General features: G+C 27.5%; 1 protein-coding gene across 2 annotated transcripts in view; it reads left to right on the forward strand.

Annotated features, from left to right (window-relative positions):
- The window catches only part of LOC129960322 (voltage-dependent calcium channel subunit alpha-2/delta-3-like), a 401899-nt gene that overhangs the window by 349740 nt on the left and 33845 nt on the right, over nt 1-18314 (forward strand). For both annotated transcript variants that reach the window (XR_008783575.1, XM_056073687.1), the window contains exons 26-32: nt 2091-2239; nt 3241-3337; nt 11986-12099; nt 12858-12970; nt 13918-14057; nt 15484-15519; nt 16232-16294. Coding sequence is in view for 1 of the 2 variants with exons in the window: in XM_056073687.1 (XP_055929662.1) it covers nt 2091-2239; nt 3241-3337; nt 11986-12099; nt 12858-12970; nt 13918-14057; nt 15484-15519; nt 16232-16294 (712 nt within the window). In the remaining variant the exon portion in view is untranslated. The remainder of the gene's footprint in view (nt 1-2090; nt 2240-3240; nt 3338-11985; nt 12100-12857; nt 12971-13917; nt 14058-15483; nt 15520-16231; nt 16295-18314) is intronic.

Here is an 18314-nt window from a genome sequence, read left to right on the forward strand (position 1 = left end):
CCAAATCCAGAAACCACACAGGTTTAAGTCGGGGAACTTGGCGGCCAAGTTGTAGGAAAATGGAGGCTTATGATCCTGTAATCTCCGAAATGAGCACTCAGTAGCTGATTCACAGGAGTAGCAATGTGCGGAGGAGCGTCATCTTGCATGAACATTGTGCGATCCACATACTGACGCTGCTGAAGTGCCGGAAGGTAATGGTTACGCAAAAGTGCTACAGACCACTTTCCAGTAACAGTGCAGGTTAACGAGACCGCATGTGTGATCTCCTCGAAGTAAAACAGACCGACAATAAACATTGCCGTTATTCCGCACCACACGGTGACCTGTTCAGACTGAAGAGGTAATGGCTATAGCTGGAACGGATTCTAGGTCGCCTATATCCTGCAATTTTGCGTATTTACAGAACAGCGAAAATGGAAGTGGGCTTTGTTGGACTACAGAATGTTCCATGGCCATACGTTGTCCACTTCCATCCGGGCAAAAAAATCGCAGTTCAAAAGATCCACGTGCTTACAGGTCATCAGGTAGCAATTGCTGCACATGAGTTATCTTGTATGGATAACGGCGCAAGATGTTCGTTAGTACTTTACGCACCATGCTGATCGGCATATCCAGCATTCGGCCAACTCCCCTTGCACTGCTGATTCCAGCATCACTGTTAGTCTGTTCTTGTAATGCTATAGCTACATCTTCCACTGCCGCAGCCGAAACTGGTTCCTCCCTCTACCCCATTTCATGTCAAATGAATCGGTCTCTTCGAATTTAGCAATCATTTTTCCAAACCATTTGTGGTTATTGGGCCCGATTTTATGGATTTTAATGTCTGAAACTTCCTGAAAGCTGTAAGTACACAGCTATCGCTCTTATAAAAGAGCTTCAAGAACAGAGCGCGATCCTTCATAGCCAGAGTCAGGATGAAGCATTCAAGCAAAAAGCCGGTTCTCTGCATTTTTATGGCAGCTATGTCTACGGTGCGCATGTCACATATAGGTACTAGTTCGCACATCAAACAATGTGAACCCTGATAGCGCCATCTATGGGCATAATTTGGAGCTATTTTTTTTTCGCCAAACAAAATTCCATTGCCTCAGGATTGTTCTGCTAAAATATCAAGTCATTCTGACCAGTAATTTTAAAATTATCGATTTTTGAAATCGTAACTTTAATTATAATCACTCTGTATAATAAATCTCATTTTCTGTGCTATCAAGATGAAAAACTTTATTTTTTTTACAACTTTTTAAATCTCTAAAAATTTTTTCATGACAAATATGACAAAGTTTAAATTCCGTAAACTGATATTTAAGTAAAATTATTCTTTCATCAATTTTCAACAATTTCTTAATTCTAATTATTTAATTTAGAATTTCACTGCTGAACACCTAACTTTAATTCCTTACAAATAATATTTTTAATGGAAATATTAATATTAAAAAATTCTATCCTGAGCCAAATACTCGAGTTCCTGGTAAAAAAAAAAAAAAAAAAAAAGACGTACGCGCATTATTAATGAAAACAGTTATGATGCCTCCGTTATGATATGGGTGTTACCCCCTGGTGCTGGGCACCTCAGATATGGGAGTGACAGAACTTCAGATACCGTGGTTGACTCTCGCTGCCCTTTTAAGTACCAAAATAGTATGGGGTGACTACCTCCTACCGATGGCAATACGTGCCTTTTAAGGGAGAGGTTGTACCATGGGCGGTGATGACCATTAGAACTGAACCATAGTTTTCGTCTATGCTGTCGTGGTCTAAGGTTATACAGATTTTTCTGAAAGTCTTCGGTCAGGTTGGTGTAGTCGCCAATGAACTGAAGGACGAACCTATAAACACGCACCAAAATCTTCGAAACTGTAAATGTTGTTATGAACAAGTGATAACTTAAATGAGTGCTTGTTTTATACATTCAACATTTGTTCATGTAAATGTCAAGCACAAATGCAATAAATTTAATTATTTTAAAACAGTTAGCAGGCGTCAAAGCCCAATATGTCTAATTTAATTTGACATTTGCTTTGCTCATCTTTCGAAGAAATTTTTTACCAATTTCTGTATGTTGTTAACATTTATTTTTACTGTTTTAGGGTATACTGTGAATCAAAAACAAAAGAAGGCGATCCCATTGTAACTCCTGAAGATGTAATAAGAAAATTCATTCATGAAGCTGAAAATAAGCAAAACTTTAAATGGAAATCCCAGTCTACCAGTCCTCCTGTTAACGATGCACCACTGTGTGAGTAATTTATAAAATTCTGAAAATTTGGTTAGCAAAGCTATATTTAAAGATCATAACAAAATTACTAAAGAAAAAATAGCATATCTTTTATGAAATTTAAATAATTTGGAGAAATCTACCGATACATCTGTAGCCGGAAAAAAATTAGACTGTTTTTACTTTATATATTCATTCGAAAATCAAATTAAGAAGCTAACCTACTCGATGACATAGAGACAACAAATGAATGACTGGCTGCCACGCATCGAAAAAGTGATATCTGCACTTCTTACAAAGCAGTCTTCATTAAGACCAACCACCATTTACCTGACACCAATTCAGAGAGGTGTCAGGTAAATAGATGAAACCCGTCCCCAATGAAAAGACCATTAATCGGTTTTCTATTTTAATACATCTCCACGAAACTGATAACTTCTAGCCAACTTTTCATTTTCATAAAAAGAAAGTCCCCTCTTTCGCGAGCGAGGGAAAGTCTTTTTCCCTCGCTTTGAAATAAAATCTTCATAATATCAATTCCATTAAATCAAGTAATTATTCTCTTGATGTGTTAAAATAATCTCGGACTTTTTAATACGTTTAAAAGAATATGATTAAACATCAAAAAAGGAAATCAGTGATTCATAAAATTTAAAAAAATAAATATATATTGCACATTTATCTGACAAAAGAACTTCACATCTAAATAAGACGAATATGATTTGCTCGTAAGTACATACAGGATGTTACTCATATGCAATGTACTAGTAATATGTAGACAAAAAACATGTGAAGTTTCATGTTAGTATGCTATTATAAATTGTGTAAAAATGCAAGAATAGAAAATTTTTTGTTATTCGATTTTCTACAGAAAAGTATTATTTTAAATTATACTTAAATAAAATGTACACCTATATAATACATAAAATGATTTTTAAAATAGCTAAATTCATAGAAATTTGCTTTCTTTTTGCACAATAATAAAAATGCAATCATTTATTAAAAACATTTCTTATTTGCAGGTGATAAACATTTGGTTCAAAGTCTTGTATTTGACGCTAAGGCTACAGATGTTGATGTCAAAAAATGCGAGAAACCTGCGTTGCCAAACCAATATGAGTAGGTATCTTTTTTAAAACTACTTCATCCATGATGAGGTATTGAATAAAATTTTTATTATACTTATATCTTGTCTTACCTTCGACGTTTCACTTTAACAATTGAACGGGAAGATGAAAGATTTTAAACTAATTTAATAATGAGTGAATATTAAAATAATTTTGTCATGAATTTCATTTAACTTATTAAAATTCCATTTACTTGTTTCGACTATCATTTCTATTTTTTATATACCTTCGAAACCAGACAATTTCATTGTAGAAATTAATTCATCAAATTCGTTTTGTACTGAGCTTAAAATTCAATGGTTTTGCTTATTTAGTTACACGCAATATTATTTAAATATATTTTTTAAAGAAATTTTCCTGATTAAATTAAGTATACTGTTTTCGACATTTCAGTTTATTATAGAAATATTATGCCAAAGCTAATGATAGTGTCAGTAAGAAAAAAAAATCAGTAAATCAATCTATGCAGTAGGCGACTTATAAAATAAAAAAGAAATTTAATAACACCTAAGCATTTCAGATAATTGAACAGAATTCATAAACATCATCATATCGCATCGATAAAAATTTTCGCATTTCTAAACAATCGCATTTCAATCAAGGTTATAATTTTTTATTTTTTTTTCAGATTGGCATCTCAAAATAGATTTATATAGGAACATTTAGAAAAAAAAGAAAATATTTTTCTGTTATTGATTGGCTGAAGACAAAGAATTTTGTTGTAATCAATGGATCAAATTAATTATCAATAGAAAACTAATCGACACTATTATTCTTAATTTCTGAAAATCATTGGCTGAATATTGATATTTAAAGAAATTAAAACGTATGATACCTGTTTTGTTAAAGACTTGGAACGACCGTTTTGTAATTTACAACATACTATATTCATACTAGGAAACTTACAACATACTATATTCACTTACAAAAATTGATTACAAAATTTGATCAATCAATAAGCAAAACTATTCAATTATAGGCATGGATAACATTTTAATCAAATTAATCCATTGACACAATAAATCGATGTTTTTTTGTCATTTTCATCTTTATTCAATATCAGTAAGATATAAAAAAAATGTAAACACTATAAAATGCTCTTAATAATCCTCGAAATAAGAATTATTTTACACATTCAATTTATTTAACTCCCATTTCAGCTCTTTTAATAAATGCTTAATGGCAGCGTGATGCATAAGTTATATCTGAAAATTAAAGATACATACATATAAATTATTTTAAAATATTAAGAATTTTACATTGAAATATATGTATTTAATTTATTAATAAGATAATTTATTATTAATATTTCTAATAAAAGAGAGGCATCATACAGATCTTCTTCTATTATTCTTCCATCTAAATAATGTATCCATCTGCAGTCCGTCAAAAAAGTATCCAGGCATTGCTCATTATTTCGAAATTGATTATCGCATAGTAAAATTGAAAGTGCTTGTAGCTGTAAAAATATGATCTCTATAAGTGCATAAAATATTTTTAATGCAAGGATACGCCTTTAAATTTAGATTTCCATAACTCAATATTTTTCAAAAAGCAACACCCGATTTCGAATACGTATCGAAACCCTCCATGGATCGAATACATATAACATCTTGTAATTTTGACGAAATTATAAGATTAATTGACAATCAATTATAATCAAATTAAATTTTGAAATCTTAATGTTAATTGTGAATTCTGACTTTTTCAATATATTTCAAGATATAATAATTCTTTGACAATAATTCTTATTTTATATTAAAACACTTCTTAAAAAGAAAAATACCAATGCATTTTTAAAATTCAAATAATGCATTTTATACTTTTTAAATTCTGTATTAAACAATTTAATTAATTAAGTAAGTAAGTAATAATTTTTTCAGATTTAAATTTGTTTCAATTCAGAATTTAAAATATTTTTTGTAGAGAAATTCACAATATTTTTGATGCCAATCGAAAAAACAGGACCTAAAACATCGCTGTATGAAATTTTATTGAATTCTTTCAAACAGCTAATTAGATACATAATAATAAACAAAATCTTTCAGAACAGCATACCTTTCGCTTTTTTTGGTTGAACATCTCCTCTTTACATATTCTTTGTCAGAAATAACAAACTCATTCAAATAGAGCGGAAAACAAAGCATATCAATTAACGCTGTTTTAGATTAAGATATATATTTTTTCTTTTTGAAATGAATATAAAGATAAGAGGAATATATGAATGAATAAAGCATTATTGAATAAAATACAAAAAACAACTCTTTATGAGTGGATAATGCAGTGCCAATAGACTTTAACTAAATATATTTTTTAAAAAATTGAAGCAAAAGTTTTAAAAGGTTCCAATAAACTGTTTTTAATAAATTTTCTGGTAAAAAAAGTATGAAATAATTCTTCAAAAGGGTTTAAAGTATCGTAAGGTGGGAACTAGAATGCACAAATCCGCAACATTATGCAATTAAAGTTTCAGTTATAAAGGAATGTTTCAGAAAATAAGCATCCGGTTCTTTTTTTTATTGCTACCAAAACTCTTTAAGTTTATTTTATTAATATAAATTGCTAAACCTATCCAAAATTTTGGATTATTTTAAACAAAATATATCAAGAATATTAATTAACTACTATTTATTTATTTTTCAGTAATAAAATCGAAATTAAAGCATGCCTTTTGAATTCTTATTTAGTCTCTCTTAACAGTTTCTTTTGTCACTCTAAACGGTGAACTTCCATCAAAAAATTATTAATATTTTTGAGCAATGTTTCTGTATTAATGACTAAAATAAAAACTCGAAGTAAGGAAAATGACCTATTTTCTATGATTACATTTATTGAAAAAGCCCATAAACCTTTTTTCTTGTATATACCTGGTTATTTTGATGCAGTTTGTCTAAGATTTTAAATCTGGGGATTTCTCATTATTCGAATCATTTAAAAGAGGAGGTTGCAATTGGAAAATGTGAAGATTATGCAAATATGAACATGAAGATGAAATTGAAGACAATTTCAATATTTTGAAAGAGGACATACTTCCAAGTTGAATGATATATTTTTATTGAATTTAGCTTTTATAGATTGAGAGCAAAAAGTGTCCGGAAACTTTTTTGACGGCCTGTTCTATTTAGCTGTTATTAGTTGATTGTTTATTTAGAGTGTGATAACCCTCAAATTAAAAGGTTGAGTATACAGTTAGTTACATTATCTGATTGTAGCAAATGATTACAGCTAATATTAATTATCCGAATTAATTAAACTAAATTTTACTGTTTCAGTAATTTATAATTAAATAAGTGCAATAAAATTCATGAACTAACAAAATTCTGATAGAATCTCACTAAACACTGAATTCTATGTAAAACAATCAGTTCTTTAGCAAATAAATAAATATTCCAAAAATGCAAATAAAATATAATTATCATTGAAATTGCCAATTTTCAATAGACCATTCGCGTTTCATGTTTTTTGTTTTAACTGATATACTTAACCTTTTAAATTATTTAATTATTTCAAGTTATTTTATTGAAAAAAATGTAGCTTTCAGAAATGGTAAGTATTTCAGCCACAGGAAACTACATTGTTGCTTTTTTTATGGATGGGTCTTTATTCTGTTTGTTTTTTCTTATACCTTTTCTGTAGCATAATTTCTTAATTATTAGAATTACAAAAACATGGTTTTATTTTCCAAAATACTGCTCTACTCACTTACTAAATGTTTTAATTGCATGCTTTAAATGAATTTTAATGTTAAATTTCTCCCAAATTTAATATTTCTCTTTAAAATGAATTTTGCTTAATTTTTATTAAAAACCAATATGCAAAATATATATATATATATAATATATATATAAACAACACACAGCTTTTTGCTGTGAAAATTGAATTTATAACACATGAAAAGTATTGTAAATAAGAATGAATTAAAACGTTTTTGAAAAGCACGCTTTAATCAATGTGATAAAATTTAGAATGATTTTTTTTATCAAAATGCAAGTACTTAAAGCACAATGCGTAAAATTTTGAGGTTTTAAAATAAATTCTCTAAGTAAATTTTAATTTTTAATGAATGAACACGGACTTTTTCCCCTGGATATTCGGAATGAATATATTTTGTTATCATATTTTTTACAGAATCTCACATTTTAACAATTTTTTCTTGTAAATACAGAATCTTGATAAATTATTGTTTACATTGTAGTAGTGAAAAAAGCGTGCATTTTAAAAACTTTTTAATATTTTTTTTAGTATTTAATGTATTTCATAAATCATTTTCATAATTATTGTAAAAATTTGCAATCGATTTTTCTTAATTTCACAACCAGATGGCGCCCCTATTATTCAATCAAAACTGTATAAAATTAAGCTATTTATTGATAATCAAGTTCTAAAATAAGAAATTATTGTAATTTTATTTGGTTTACATAATACTGCAAATTTTTTGGAATTCTAGCGCATCAGGAAGTGAGCGAAAAATCGATTGCAAAACTTCATCTAAATAAACATTAATCAAATATTAAATGAAAGCATATAAAAACGCTATAATTTTTATAGCAATAATTAAACAACCAACGCTACAGAAAAGGTAGTTAAATGCAAACAGCCGTTTCCAAATATTTGTTTTTCTTTTATCAAGTACTAACTTTCCTTCATTATTTAATGCTAAAGCCCACTAGGTTTGCTGCTGGCTCTTTTACCAAGGTAACGTAGTTTGTATCGAATGCGACTGAAACACTGTTATGTAAAAAATGCATTTTATTTTATTGTATTTATTGTGATGAAAGATCTGTTGCATTTAGTTCTAGAAGTAAAAACTAAGGGTCATATATTTATAAGATTGCTGGTTGAAATATCTCCAAAACTCCACAGAAATTGCCCTAAATCTTTGTTGCTACTTATCGCAACAAAACTCTCTGATAATTATAAAGAACCTTTATCAGATGTAAACATATGACATAATACTCTAAATATGTGTATATATTTATCGGTTCAGTTTGAAAACTTGGTGAATAAGAAAGCATTTTACCGCCGCCCACGATATACTCATCAGCATTTAATTTGATACAAGAAAGCTGTTTAATTTACGTTACATATTCATAAATTCAAGATGATTTTTTATTAAGTTACCAAAAGAGAAATTTGTTCCTTTTGTTTTAAATTTCTTTGTTTCTCATGAAAATTATTTTTGTTGGGTGGTGGCAGATAACAGGGAATGTGAATCTAAAAGAATTATGAATACTTTCTTGGGGTTAAAATACATTATTTTATCCCATTATTAAATTATAAAAGTTTAAATGATCAAGTAATCAAACAAATAGTGGCTTTTAACACCATTAAAAAATTTTCAAAGCTTGCACGTCTTAAATAATTATTTTCGAACTACTTCATTTTCTAATATATTTTCATTGCTTTTCTCAAACACTAAAAATAAGATAGTTGAAAATTTAAACAAAGACTGAAATTTTATATTATTGTTAAGATTTAATAATAAATGCCACTCTGCATTAACCTAAAGGTAGATTTGATATAAAACATTTAAACGGAAACTTACTTTTAAATCTTTAAAGATAATAATATAAAAAATAACAGATTTCCAGAATATACAGGCATGATTGCGTGAGATTGAGTAGTCTTTATCCCATATTTAAAAACTCATCATTATCTGCCTATTATAATATCGGAAGTTCCAAACAAGGAATTACAATCATTATCACAAAAAGATTGATTCAGTGCAATATTATTATAATTCTTATGTTTCCGATATCATTTTTAACTATCGTTTTTTACTAACTTACTTTTTTAATCTTAATGCATCAAAAAGGAGACAAATGGGGTTTATCTGCTTTCTGTTTCAGTCATAATAAATTGATAATTAGTTCTTACCACATTCATCTGATCTCTTGTAGATAGATCTCTTAGTTTTCTTCTGGGCTATCTTATTAGTTTATGTTTATATTGTTGCATGTTACATTCAACACTTCTATAACAGTTTTAATTCACTCTGTGCTATACTGGAATCGTGGTAAGAAATACCACAAGCTCAGAACCAGAAAAAAAAAAGATGAATAATTCGTATTCTTTGAAGAAATCAAGATTTGCTACGTTGTATTAAGCAAAAATAGCGTTGTAGAAATCGCAAATTTTTGCAATATATCGAGTTATAGAAGGGTTGACTGAATTGTGCATTCCATTATATAAAAATAAATAATATGAAGAGCTAATAGAAATATGAATATATGAATCATCACTAACCCATAAAGAATATTTTTATTGAATCAAATAACTATCAATGTGCTAATCCTTACTTTTTGAATTTTAAAAGTTAAACTCAAGTAGAAAACTAATAAGCATATAGAGAAAAAATTAATATATGTCGAAAGAGATTTTGCAATATTTCAGAAATTTTGGGCTATAACATAATTACGTTAATCTTTGCATAAATATTTATAATTTCATTAATTTTTGTATAAATATTAGTTTAATTTTAAGGTATATGTAATATATTTCTTTATATAGGTATACGGTAAGTATAAATTTGTTAATAACTAGATACAGAGATATGAGCTCATTGTTTATAAAGTTGATTTACAACACATGCAACCTTATTAATTTTCACACCACATTTTTTTTTTTGTGTGTGTTTGAAAATATAATCGAGACTAAAAAATTCAAAACTAAATCTAATTGCTTTCATTCTTTATTTCATTATCGCTTTCATTTCATTATAAAGGCCATGCAATCGAATTTATTCAAATTTAAATCAAGTATTGCTTAAATTAATTTGGAATATTATTGTTGTAACATTCCAAAAAAATTAACATTTCAGCTCTTATAATTGTCTTCATTACGTTGTTTCATAATTTAAAATTGTGATGCTTTATACTTTCAAAAAATGCCCGCTCTTATCATTAAATCTTATTTAGATTGTGCTAAGAGAAGTGTTGTTATTTGTTTTTAATATTTTATTCAAAATTACTTTTAAATTTTAGTTGGGAATCTTTCTTTATGCACGATATACTGAAACTAACTTTAAAAAAAGTACCTGCAAATAAGAATTTTTCTATTGCAGTTTCTCAAAATTTACTACTTGTAAGCCTAGTAAATTGAAGTATGAGTAACAAAAAAAATTAACTAGTAAATTGAAGTATTATGCGAAGAATAAAAATAAATATATTAAAAAAATAGGAAAGTTAGGAAAGAAAAAAGTGCTCGAGTTTTACATTGTCTAAGGGCTTTTAGAAAGTTTAATCTGGCCCTAATGGCATCAAACATGAAGTATTTTGAGACGCGAATTTTCATGATGTCCCTGTAATATGAAATAAATAAGAAGAAAATGGTTAAAAACAACGGAAAGCTTTAAGTAAACTGAGAGGAACGTCTATTAAACAAATTTTCAATGAAATATACAGTGATTCAGTCAGTTTATTCAAATGCATAAAGGATAAGGTTCGTCAGTATTCCGTTGATTTTACAAGGTAGAACGTATGATTTTAGTTTCTGAAGTGCGCTGTGAAAATCTCAGTAAGATCTTTTCATTGCTTGACTGGCATTATTTTATAAATGCTTGATATTTCTCACCCTGTCATTATTCTATAACAAAACGCGTTCAAAAATTCAATTTTTTCCTATGAAGTATCTTAGTAAAATTACATCGAATGGTTTTATTTATGTTCATTCATTTCTATATAATACAAAACTTTGACAGTTGGGATAGCCTAGCTGTTAAACTGTGCACAAAAATTCGTACAACTTCACTCTGAATTTATTTGTGTGGTATTTTCTCTGACAAGTTGAAAGCTACCAAATATACATCTACGTTCAAAAAGTTCCGTCACTTTTTTTAAAAAATATTTACAGAATGTAAATGAAGCCAGATTAAAAACTATCATGGGATCGAGCAAACAAAACAGGTTTCATTCTGTTTACAAACGTAAGCGTTTGCTCGTAATAACTTTTGCTGGAAAAGCTAAGTCGTCGGTGCTTCGTTACGAGATGACACCGATTCACAGGTCCCTTCTGAGATGAAATTACTTACCAAACATCACATTCTGGTACTTTCACTACCAAATTATTCTTTTGACTTCAAATACCTTGTGACTTTTTCCTTGGATGAAAAATTTGCATAAGGAGCAATGATACTGGCAGGTACTGGATGAGGTTGCAAAAGGAGGCTTGCAATACGCATTTATATTTTCGCATGAAGATAAAACAAATGCCTAATTCATAATATATTATTTCAAAGGAAACACAGCATAAATATGTTTTATCTGTATTCATTCTTCCGTAATAAAATAAGTTCAGAAACTTTTTGAGCGCAATAATAAATATATTATATTAATATTTGTATCATATTATTTTCTGTTTTTATTACTACAATACATTGGAATTTTAAAAAAGTATTTGTTTTATCACAAAATATTCAAGAGTATGTAATTGGCTTTTACTAATGCCATATCTGACCAAACTGACTTAAAAACAATGTACTGATCTATATATTCTAAAATAAATATATCACTTCAAATATAGTTTTTAACGTATTTGATATATTTAAGCGCTTACTTCTTTTATTATTCATGTAATTGCATGCATGCAAACAGAGTTTACATCAATTATTTTTATATATTAACAGATTTATATTATTTTTAGTGATCAAATGATGGGTATGCATGGTATAGTAACAACTTTTGTTGCCACCAGAAGTGGTTTATTGCGATTCGATGATCACAGAACCGAGGAAGAAAAAGGAAATAGTACAGAAAGGTGATTTTCTGCCAAATTTGAATATTCTTGCCTTACTCTACATAATTCATCTGAATTACGTCACTTTTCTTTGAAATAGTTTAGATTTCGTTGAATAAGCTTTTAAGCTTTCTCATTTTATTCTTTTATCTTCAATTGTTTCAGATTTATTTTACAAATCATATATTATAAAGTTTTCTAAAACGTCTTGTTTTAATTTGAGGCAATTAAATAAACACAATTTCTTACACACCGATTAATTTTTCGGTCTTATTATGATCTTATTAATTATATGCTTTTATTTATCTATTTATATTTTTAATTTTACAAAACATTCATTTAAAGAAATTTTGTAATTTATTTTGTAATAAATAATAATTATAGTTGTCATTGCAATTTTAAACCTTAAATTTATGTACTTTCTTTTAAATTCATTGACTTTAAATGAATGGACTTCAACTGTTTAGCTTTCAGAACAAATAATAGTAACGAAGTAACATAATTGCATGCTTTCGATCTAATAGGTGATCAATTTACAGTGCTACATTAGATCCCACAAAATACAAATAGGTGACCAATTTACAGTGTTGCATTAGATCCCACAAAAATAATCCACCAAAAATTTATATAGAATAATATAGGCTAGTAATAATCCAATGAGTAGCAAATACATAAAAAGATTGAGAAAATGCGTGTGAATAACAATCCTAAATAGTGAATGAATAACTTTTTTAAAAAATTATTTAAAAGATTAATATTTTTATTTGTTTTTTCTGTAGGCCTTTTTATGAAACCCATACGAGAGCAACCGATGAACTATTCTATAGAAGAGCAGTAGATTTCTATCACTATAATGAAATGGCCTTTGTGTTTGCTGTGCCCTTTGACGCAGGTAATATATTTAGAAAACTCTCTTATGCTAAAATTGTGCGGAATTAAGAAATTTTAAATACAAAAGCGAAAGTACATTTTGAATCTTCCGAAATCCAACCACGATTTAATTTATTTCCCCTCTACTCTTGGTTTTCTACAATTATAGCATGAAAAAGAAATATATTATGCATATTCTTATCTGCATTATAAGTTTCATAGCTAATATAATGTTTTTAAGTTTTATTCTAAACAGGTTTCATTATATTTTATCAGACCCTTCTAAAACTTGATTCCTGTCATTCTATAATAAGTTAGGAAATTTCTTATATTACTCTATCTGAGACTTTATGACAGAAATATAGAAATTTTCTCTGGTTTCTAAATCAGTGTTAAAGTAGATTAGTAACTTTTAAATGATCTTAAGCTATATACAAGTAATTCATATTATCCAGACTTTTTTAAAGCTTTGTTATATTGCTATTGTATTAAAAATGGATTTTAAGAATTAACAAAATCATGTTGTATGTTCTTTTTTTGAAACATAGAAATAACACTTGTTCATCTTAGAAACAACACGTTAATTTAATAAATAAATTGAATTAATTGTATAAATCTACACAGTAAATAACTCACTATCAATTTTCAAAAATTAGTGCTCAGTCGTTGAAAGTGAAACCGAGATTTAAACGATTATCGAAAAAACCAATAATTATTAAAATGTATCAGAACTCTTATTGTAAAAAATGCAACGGAAAACAAAAATTAATGCGGTAAAAAAGGAGGGGGGTTCTGTAATTACTGTAATGGATAAGTTATTAACCAATATAAATTCATGTCTGTTTATACATTAATTTTTTTCAAAAAAGTATCACTAAATAAAGTGACATATTTTAATAAAACATATAAAATAATTATTCTGAGACAAGAATCCAAGGAAGATGCTATATTTGATTGTTTTTCAAATAGGTACGAAGAATACGAGCCTGGTAACTGCCAGTCAAGCCATATTTATTGGAAACGGATCGCAAAAAGCTCCTGCCGCTGTTGTTGGGGTCCAGTTGAAGCATTCGGCATTCGTTGAAAGGTTCTTCAATATTACAGGAACGGTAGGGGATATGGTAGAGGAAATGTTTATTTCTTTTATCATTTATAAACATTTCCGTTGTTATATTTCTATTTGCAATTTTTTCTTTTTCAAGCATATGAGTAGTATTGGCTTTGCATGAAAAATTTTTAATGTTTCTAAAATATTTTAAAGAAAACTCTTCCACATGCCGCTTTCATCAAAAGCAATGCACTGTTGAAGTAATTATCAATAATCACTCCGCACCTTGCTTTTAGTATAACGAATTTTTATATCACTTCTATTTTCCACACAATAATAATTGATGCAGCTTATTATAATTCAAACCATAATTTTTTTGTATTCCGAAAATTATACAAATTTTAATGCATAAGATTTTGACTGAAGAAAAGTTAACAAGGACATATGCATATATATCAAAATGTTATATGCATTGTTCGTGATGAAAAGACGATATTATTGATAATTACTTATGAATCTCATTTTTATTAAAAATATATTGTCATCTTTAATATGTCATTAAATTTACTTATTTTTTTCATTGTAAAGAACTTCCTATAAGCATTGAATATAATTATACAATTAAAGGATCTACTACCAAAATATAATATTAGAACTAACATTTTCAATATATGAAAGCAGGAAAAACATAATTTTATTTTATATAATTTTTTTATTGTTTGCACTTATTACATGAATTATTATATAAACTTATTTTATAAAACTTGTCTTGTTCATTTCCCTTCCCAAATTAATTATATTTCTATTGATATTCTTCTTTAATAACGCGTTGTTACATTTTATAATTTCGTTTGTTGTCATTCAAAAATTTTATGGGCTATTTTAATCTATTCTCTATGGGCTATCTATTCTCTGGTGATGACCGTTCGTTTGCTGGATTTCCCCTGTTTTCAATTTGGTTCGTGTATAAAGACAGTTTGATTCGTACTATAATAATAATTTTGATTTAAGAAAATTTACTAAATTTACTTGAATAGCTGCTTTTAAAAAAATATCCTTTTATTTATCAGCAGTAGTTAACATTTCTACATATTGCTTCTTCCGGAGTTATTGGTTCCAAAATAAATCACATAAACTAACCCACCACCACCAACGATGTATGATGACTGGCATTAGAATTGATTAAATCTCTCTATATAGCAAATACACAATAATTGTGATTATACACGAATACAGGTATAACAAATATAAAATATACAGCAATATAGCTATTTTCAAAAGCCTAAAATAAGGGATATTATTTTATTACCGTTTTGGGTGCAACTGAAAGTAAGCATTTTTTGTGAAAAATAAAAATTCATGTAATTTTAAAGTAAACCCAATATACAATATGATTAGATCCCTCTATCCGAAACATATTTAAAACTGAAGCATTATATAATGTTTTCTAATGTACAAGATATAAAAGAATTTTTTTTTCTTTGTAGTGCATGAGTAAATGCAAGTATAAGTGTACAGATAAGGTAAGTACCATTTCGCTTTTAAATTCTTCCAAGAAATAAATTATTATTCATTAGTATATTCTTACTATGAATTATTTGTCTCAGTAGGAGTAACTAAAATTTTATTCTCAATAAAATTTACTAGGATATTTCTTTTTGATTTTCGATAAGTATTTTAAGCAAATTTGTATAACAAACATCCAAATTACTAGCATAGTTTTAGTGTAATAAGTAAATTAATTTTAATGCTGTAATAAATCTAAAAGATGAAAAGGAAATTGTAGATACCCATTTCAACCTCTATTATTATATTAATTGGAAGTTTAAAAATATTTTTTTAAGTAACGCTGATTTTGATGGTATGTTAATTTTCACTATATCAGCTACAACAGTAAAATATAATTTTCATGAATACAGTTTTTGTCTTAAAAGAGAAATCTATCAAAATGAGGGAAATTTAAAAGCTCGGTACTCTTTTAAATGTTGCACATGATAAAAGAATATCATATAACTTCAAATACAACGTACTTCGTATTAAAGAATATCATATAATTTTAAGCATACACTTCGATTTTATTATAGAAAGTGTAAATAATTTATCTTATAGAATTAAAATAAAAATATCATATACTTTTATTTATTAAAGCTATATTTGCCGCTTATTCTAATTAATTATTAGGAAGTAAATTTTGCCAAAAAGATAAGCTTTCATTATAGATTTTCTTCTTTTCAGCAAATGGATTGCTTCTTGATTGACAATAATGGATTTGTTGTTGTATCCGAAATTCATGAACATGTGAGTATGAATATTTTCTATTATCATGGTTGATAGCGAATATATAAAACTTCAGATTTCAAATACGGACCTGTCTGTAACTTGTGTGAATCAAATAAATAAAAAAAGATATTTTTAAAAAAAATTTCCTTATTTTATTAGGATTGTAAAAACTATGATGCGGCTTCAAAAATGGAACGTGTTTGAATATTAGTTTTTTAATTGAGGGGATTCCAAAATTAATGATGTTCCCGTGTATTTTAATAAAAAATAGATGTTCATATCTCTAAGATTAGCTATATTTAATAAATAAAGGAAAAAGAATGCAATTAACTTTAGTTTTATTTATATCATACACCTGTTCTGCAATAAAGAAAGAAAAATATGTTTTGCCGAAAGTTGATAATTTTTTTTCCATTATTTATAATGCAATTTTGCATACTAAAATTTCTTTTTTTTAATTTCATTTTCCAAACTATTGTTTCAATCTTTCAAACTATTCTAAATGCAAGTGGAGTCGTAATTTTTATAGATTATGTATAATGATTATATTCATTTCGCATTTCGTTCAGATATAATTCAGATATCTTTTTTTAAATGAGTCTTCATAAATATCACATTATTAATATCTAATAAAAAATTAAAAAGACTGAATAATTGTTTTAAGTTCTTTTATTTAACGAACACAAGAAAATTTCTGTTTATTTGATCATCAAGTTTGTTTTATTTGAAAAGCAGCACACATAGACTTATCGAGTAGCCCAAAATAGAGCAAACTTTTAACCTTCCACAATTTTATTGTATATATAAATAACAGTAGCAATAACTGATGATTTGTGTAATTAGATATCATAGATGGATATTACTAAATATTATAATTACTAAATAAAAATGTAAGTGTATTATATGACTAAAGAGTTAGTTTAAGAAATAAAATTCACCACTACTGGTACATTTTAATATAAAAGCAACTAGGAACAGGAAGTTCTGTTATTTTGTTATAGCATAATTTCCATTTCCCGTAACATTGAAATGCATGACCTGTTTGTTCAGTCAGAAAGACAATCAGTTATGAAAATGTTTCCGAAAAAACACTCATTAAGCGAAAAAAATTACAAATCGGGTGATTTGAGTTATGTTTTCTCCAAAGTAATGTACAGAAAAGTACTATTGTACAGTAAGAACACCGTATCTGGATAGTATTCATTTCAGAACATGGGAAAGCACATGTAGTGTTAAAAGAATTTTTAAAATTTTATAATGGAGGTGGACTATATTAACAATCTAATCTATATTAATATGATTCTAAACTCAAAGAGTAACTCAGAGTCATGATGCGTATTAATAGCAAATTGCAGATAGCATAGAAGTGTAACAGAGTTGGCTATTATCATATTCGCTTACTCGTAGATGGAGTTCAATTAAAACATTTAAGATCTTACATTATTTTAAATTCATTTTTCCAGAATATCTTTCTACTTCATGATTTTATTTTTCATTAATTTTTTCATCCTACTTTGAAATACATACCAACGAAAACTGGTTTTCTAATTATCACTGTTTTCTTTTTGCTACAGTGCTCTGAAAATGAAAATTTAAATTCTAATCATCTTGTATAATGATAACCACTTCATTATATTCGTTTTAAACACTTGTCTATTAAGGAAATAAAGTTCAGAAGTTAAGCTAATCGAATCTATCGCTAATTGAAAGTCATAAAATTATTTAACAGTGGTAAAGACTGTCGTTGAACAAATACGTTCAACAAATTAAATAAAGGATTTTCAGTTAGTGACCATAATACTTTTTTTTCTTTAAAGATTCAATCAGTTTTATTGATTTTCTGAATTTACAAGGAAATTATCCAGATTCTTGCTCTGAGTTCTTAAATTCATTGGAGGTGATTTCCTGAGATATTTCCTGTCCTTATTTTGGCGGTCGCGAAGCATATAGTTTAAGAATAAAAGATAAGCAATTGGCTAACTAACTTTTCTCTACGCTTAAGTGATAATTCAAGTACGCTGAAAATGCAAACAGGATC

This window comes from Argiope bruennichi, chromosome X2 (assembly GCF_947563725.1).
Source record: "Argiope bruennichi chromosome X2, qqArgBrue1.1, whole genome shotgun sequence".
NCBI lineage: Eukaryota > Metazoa > Arthropoda > Arachnida > Araneae > Araneidae > Argiope > Argiope bruennichi.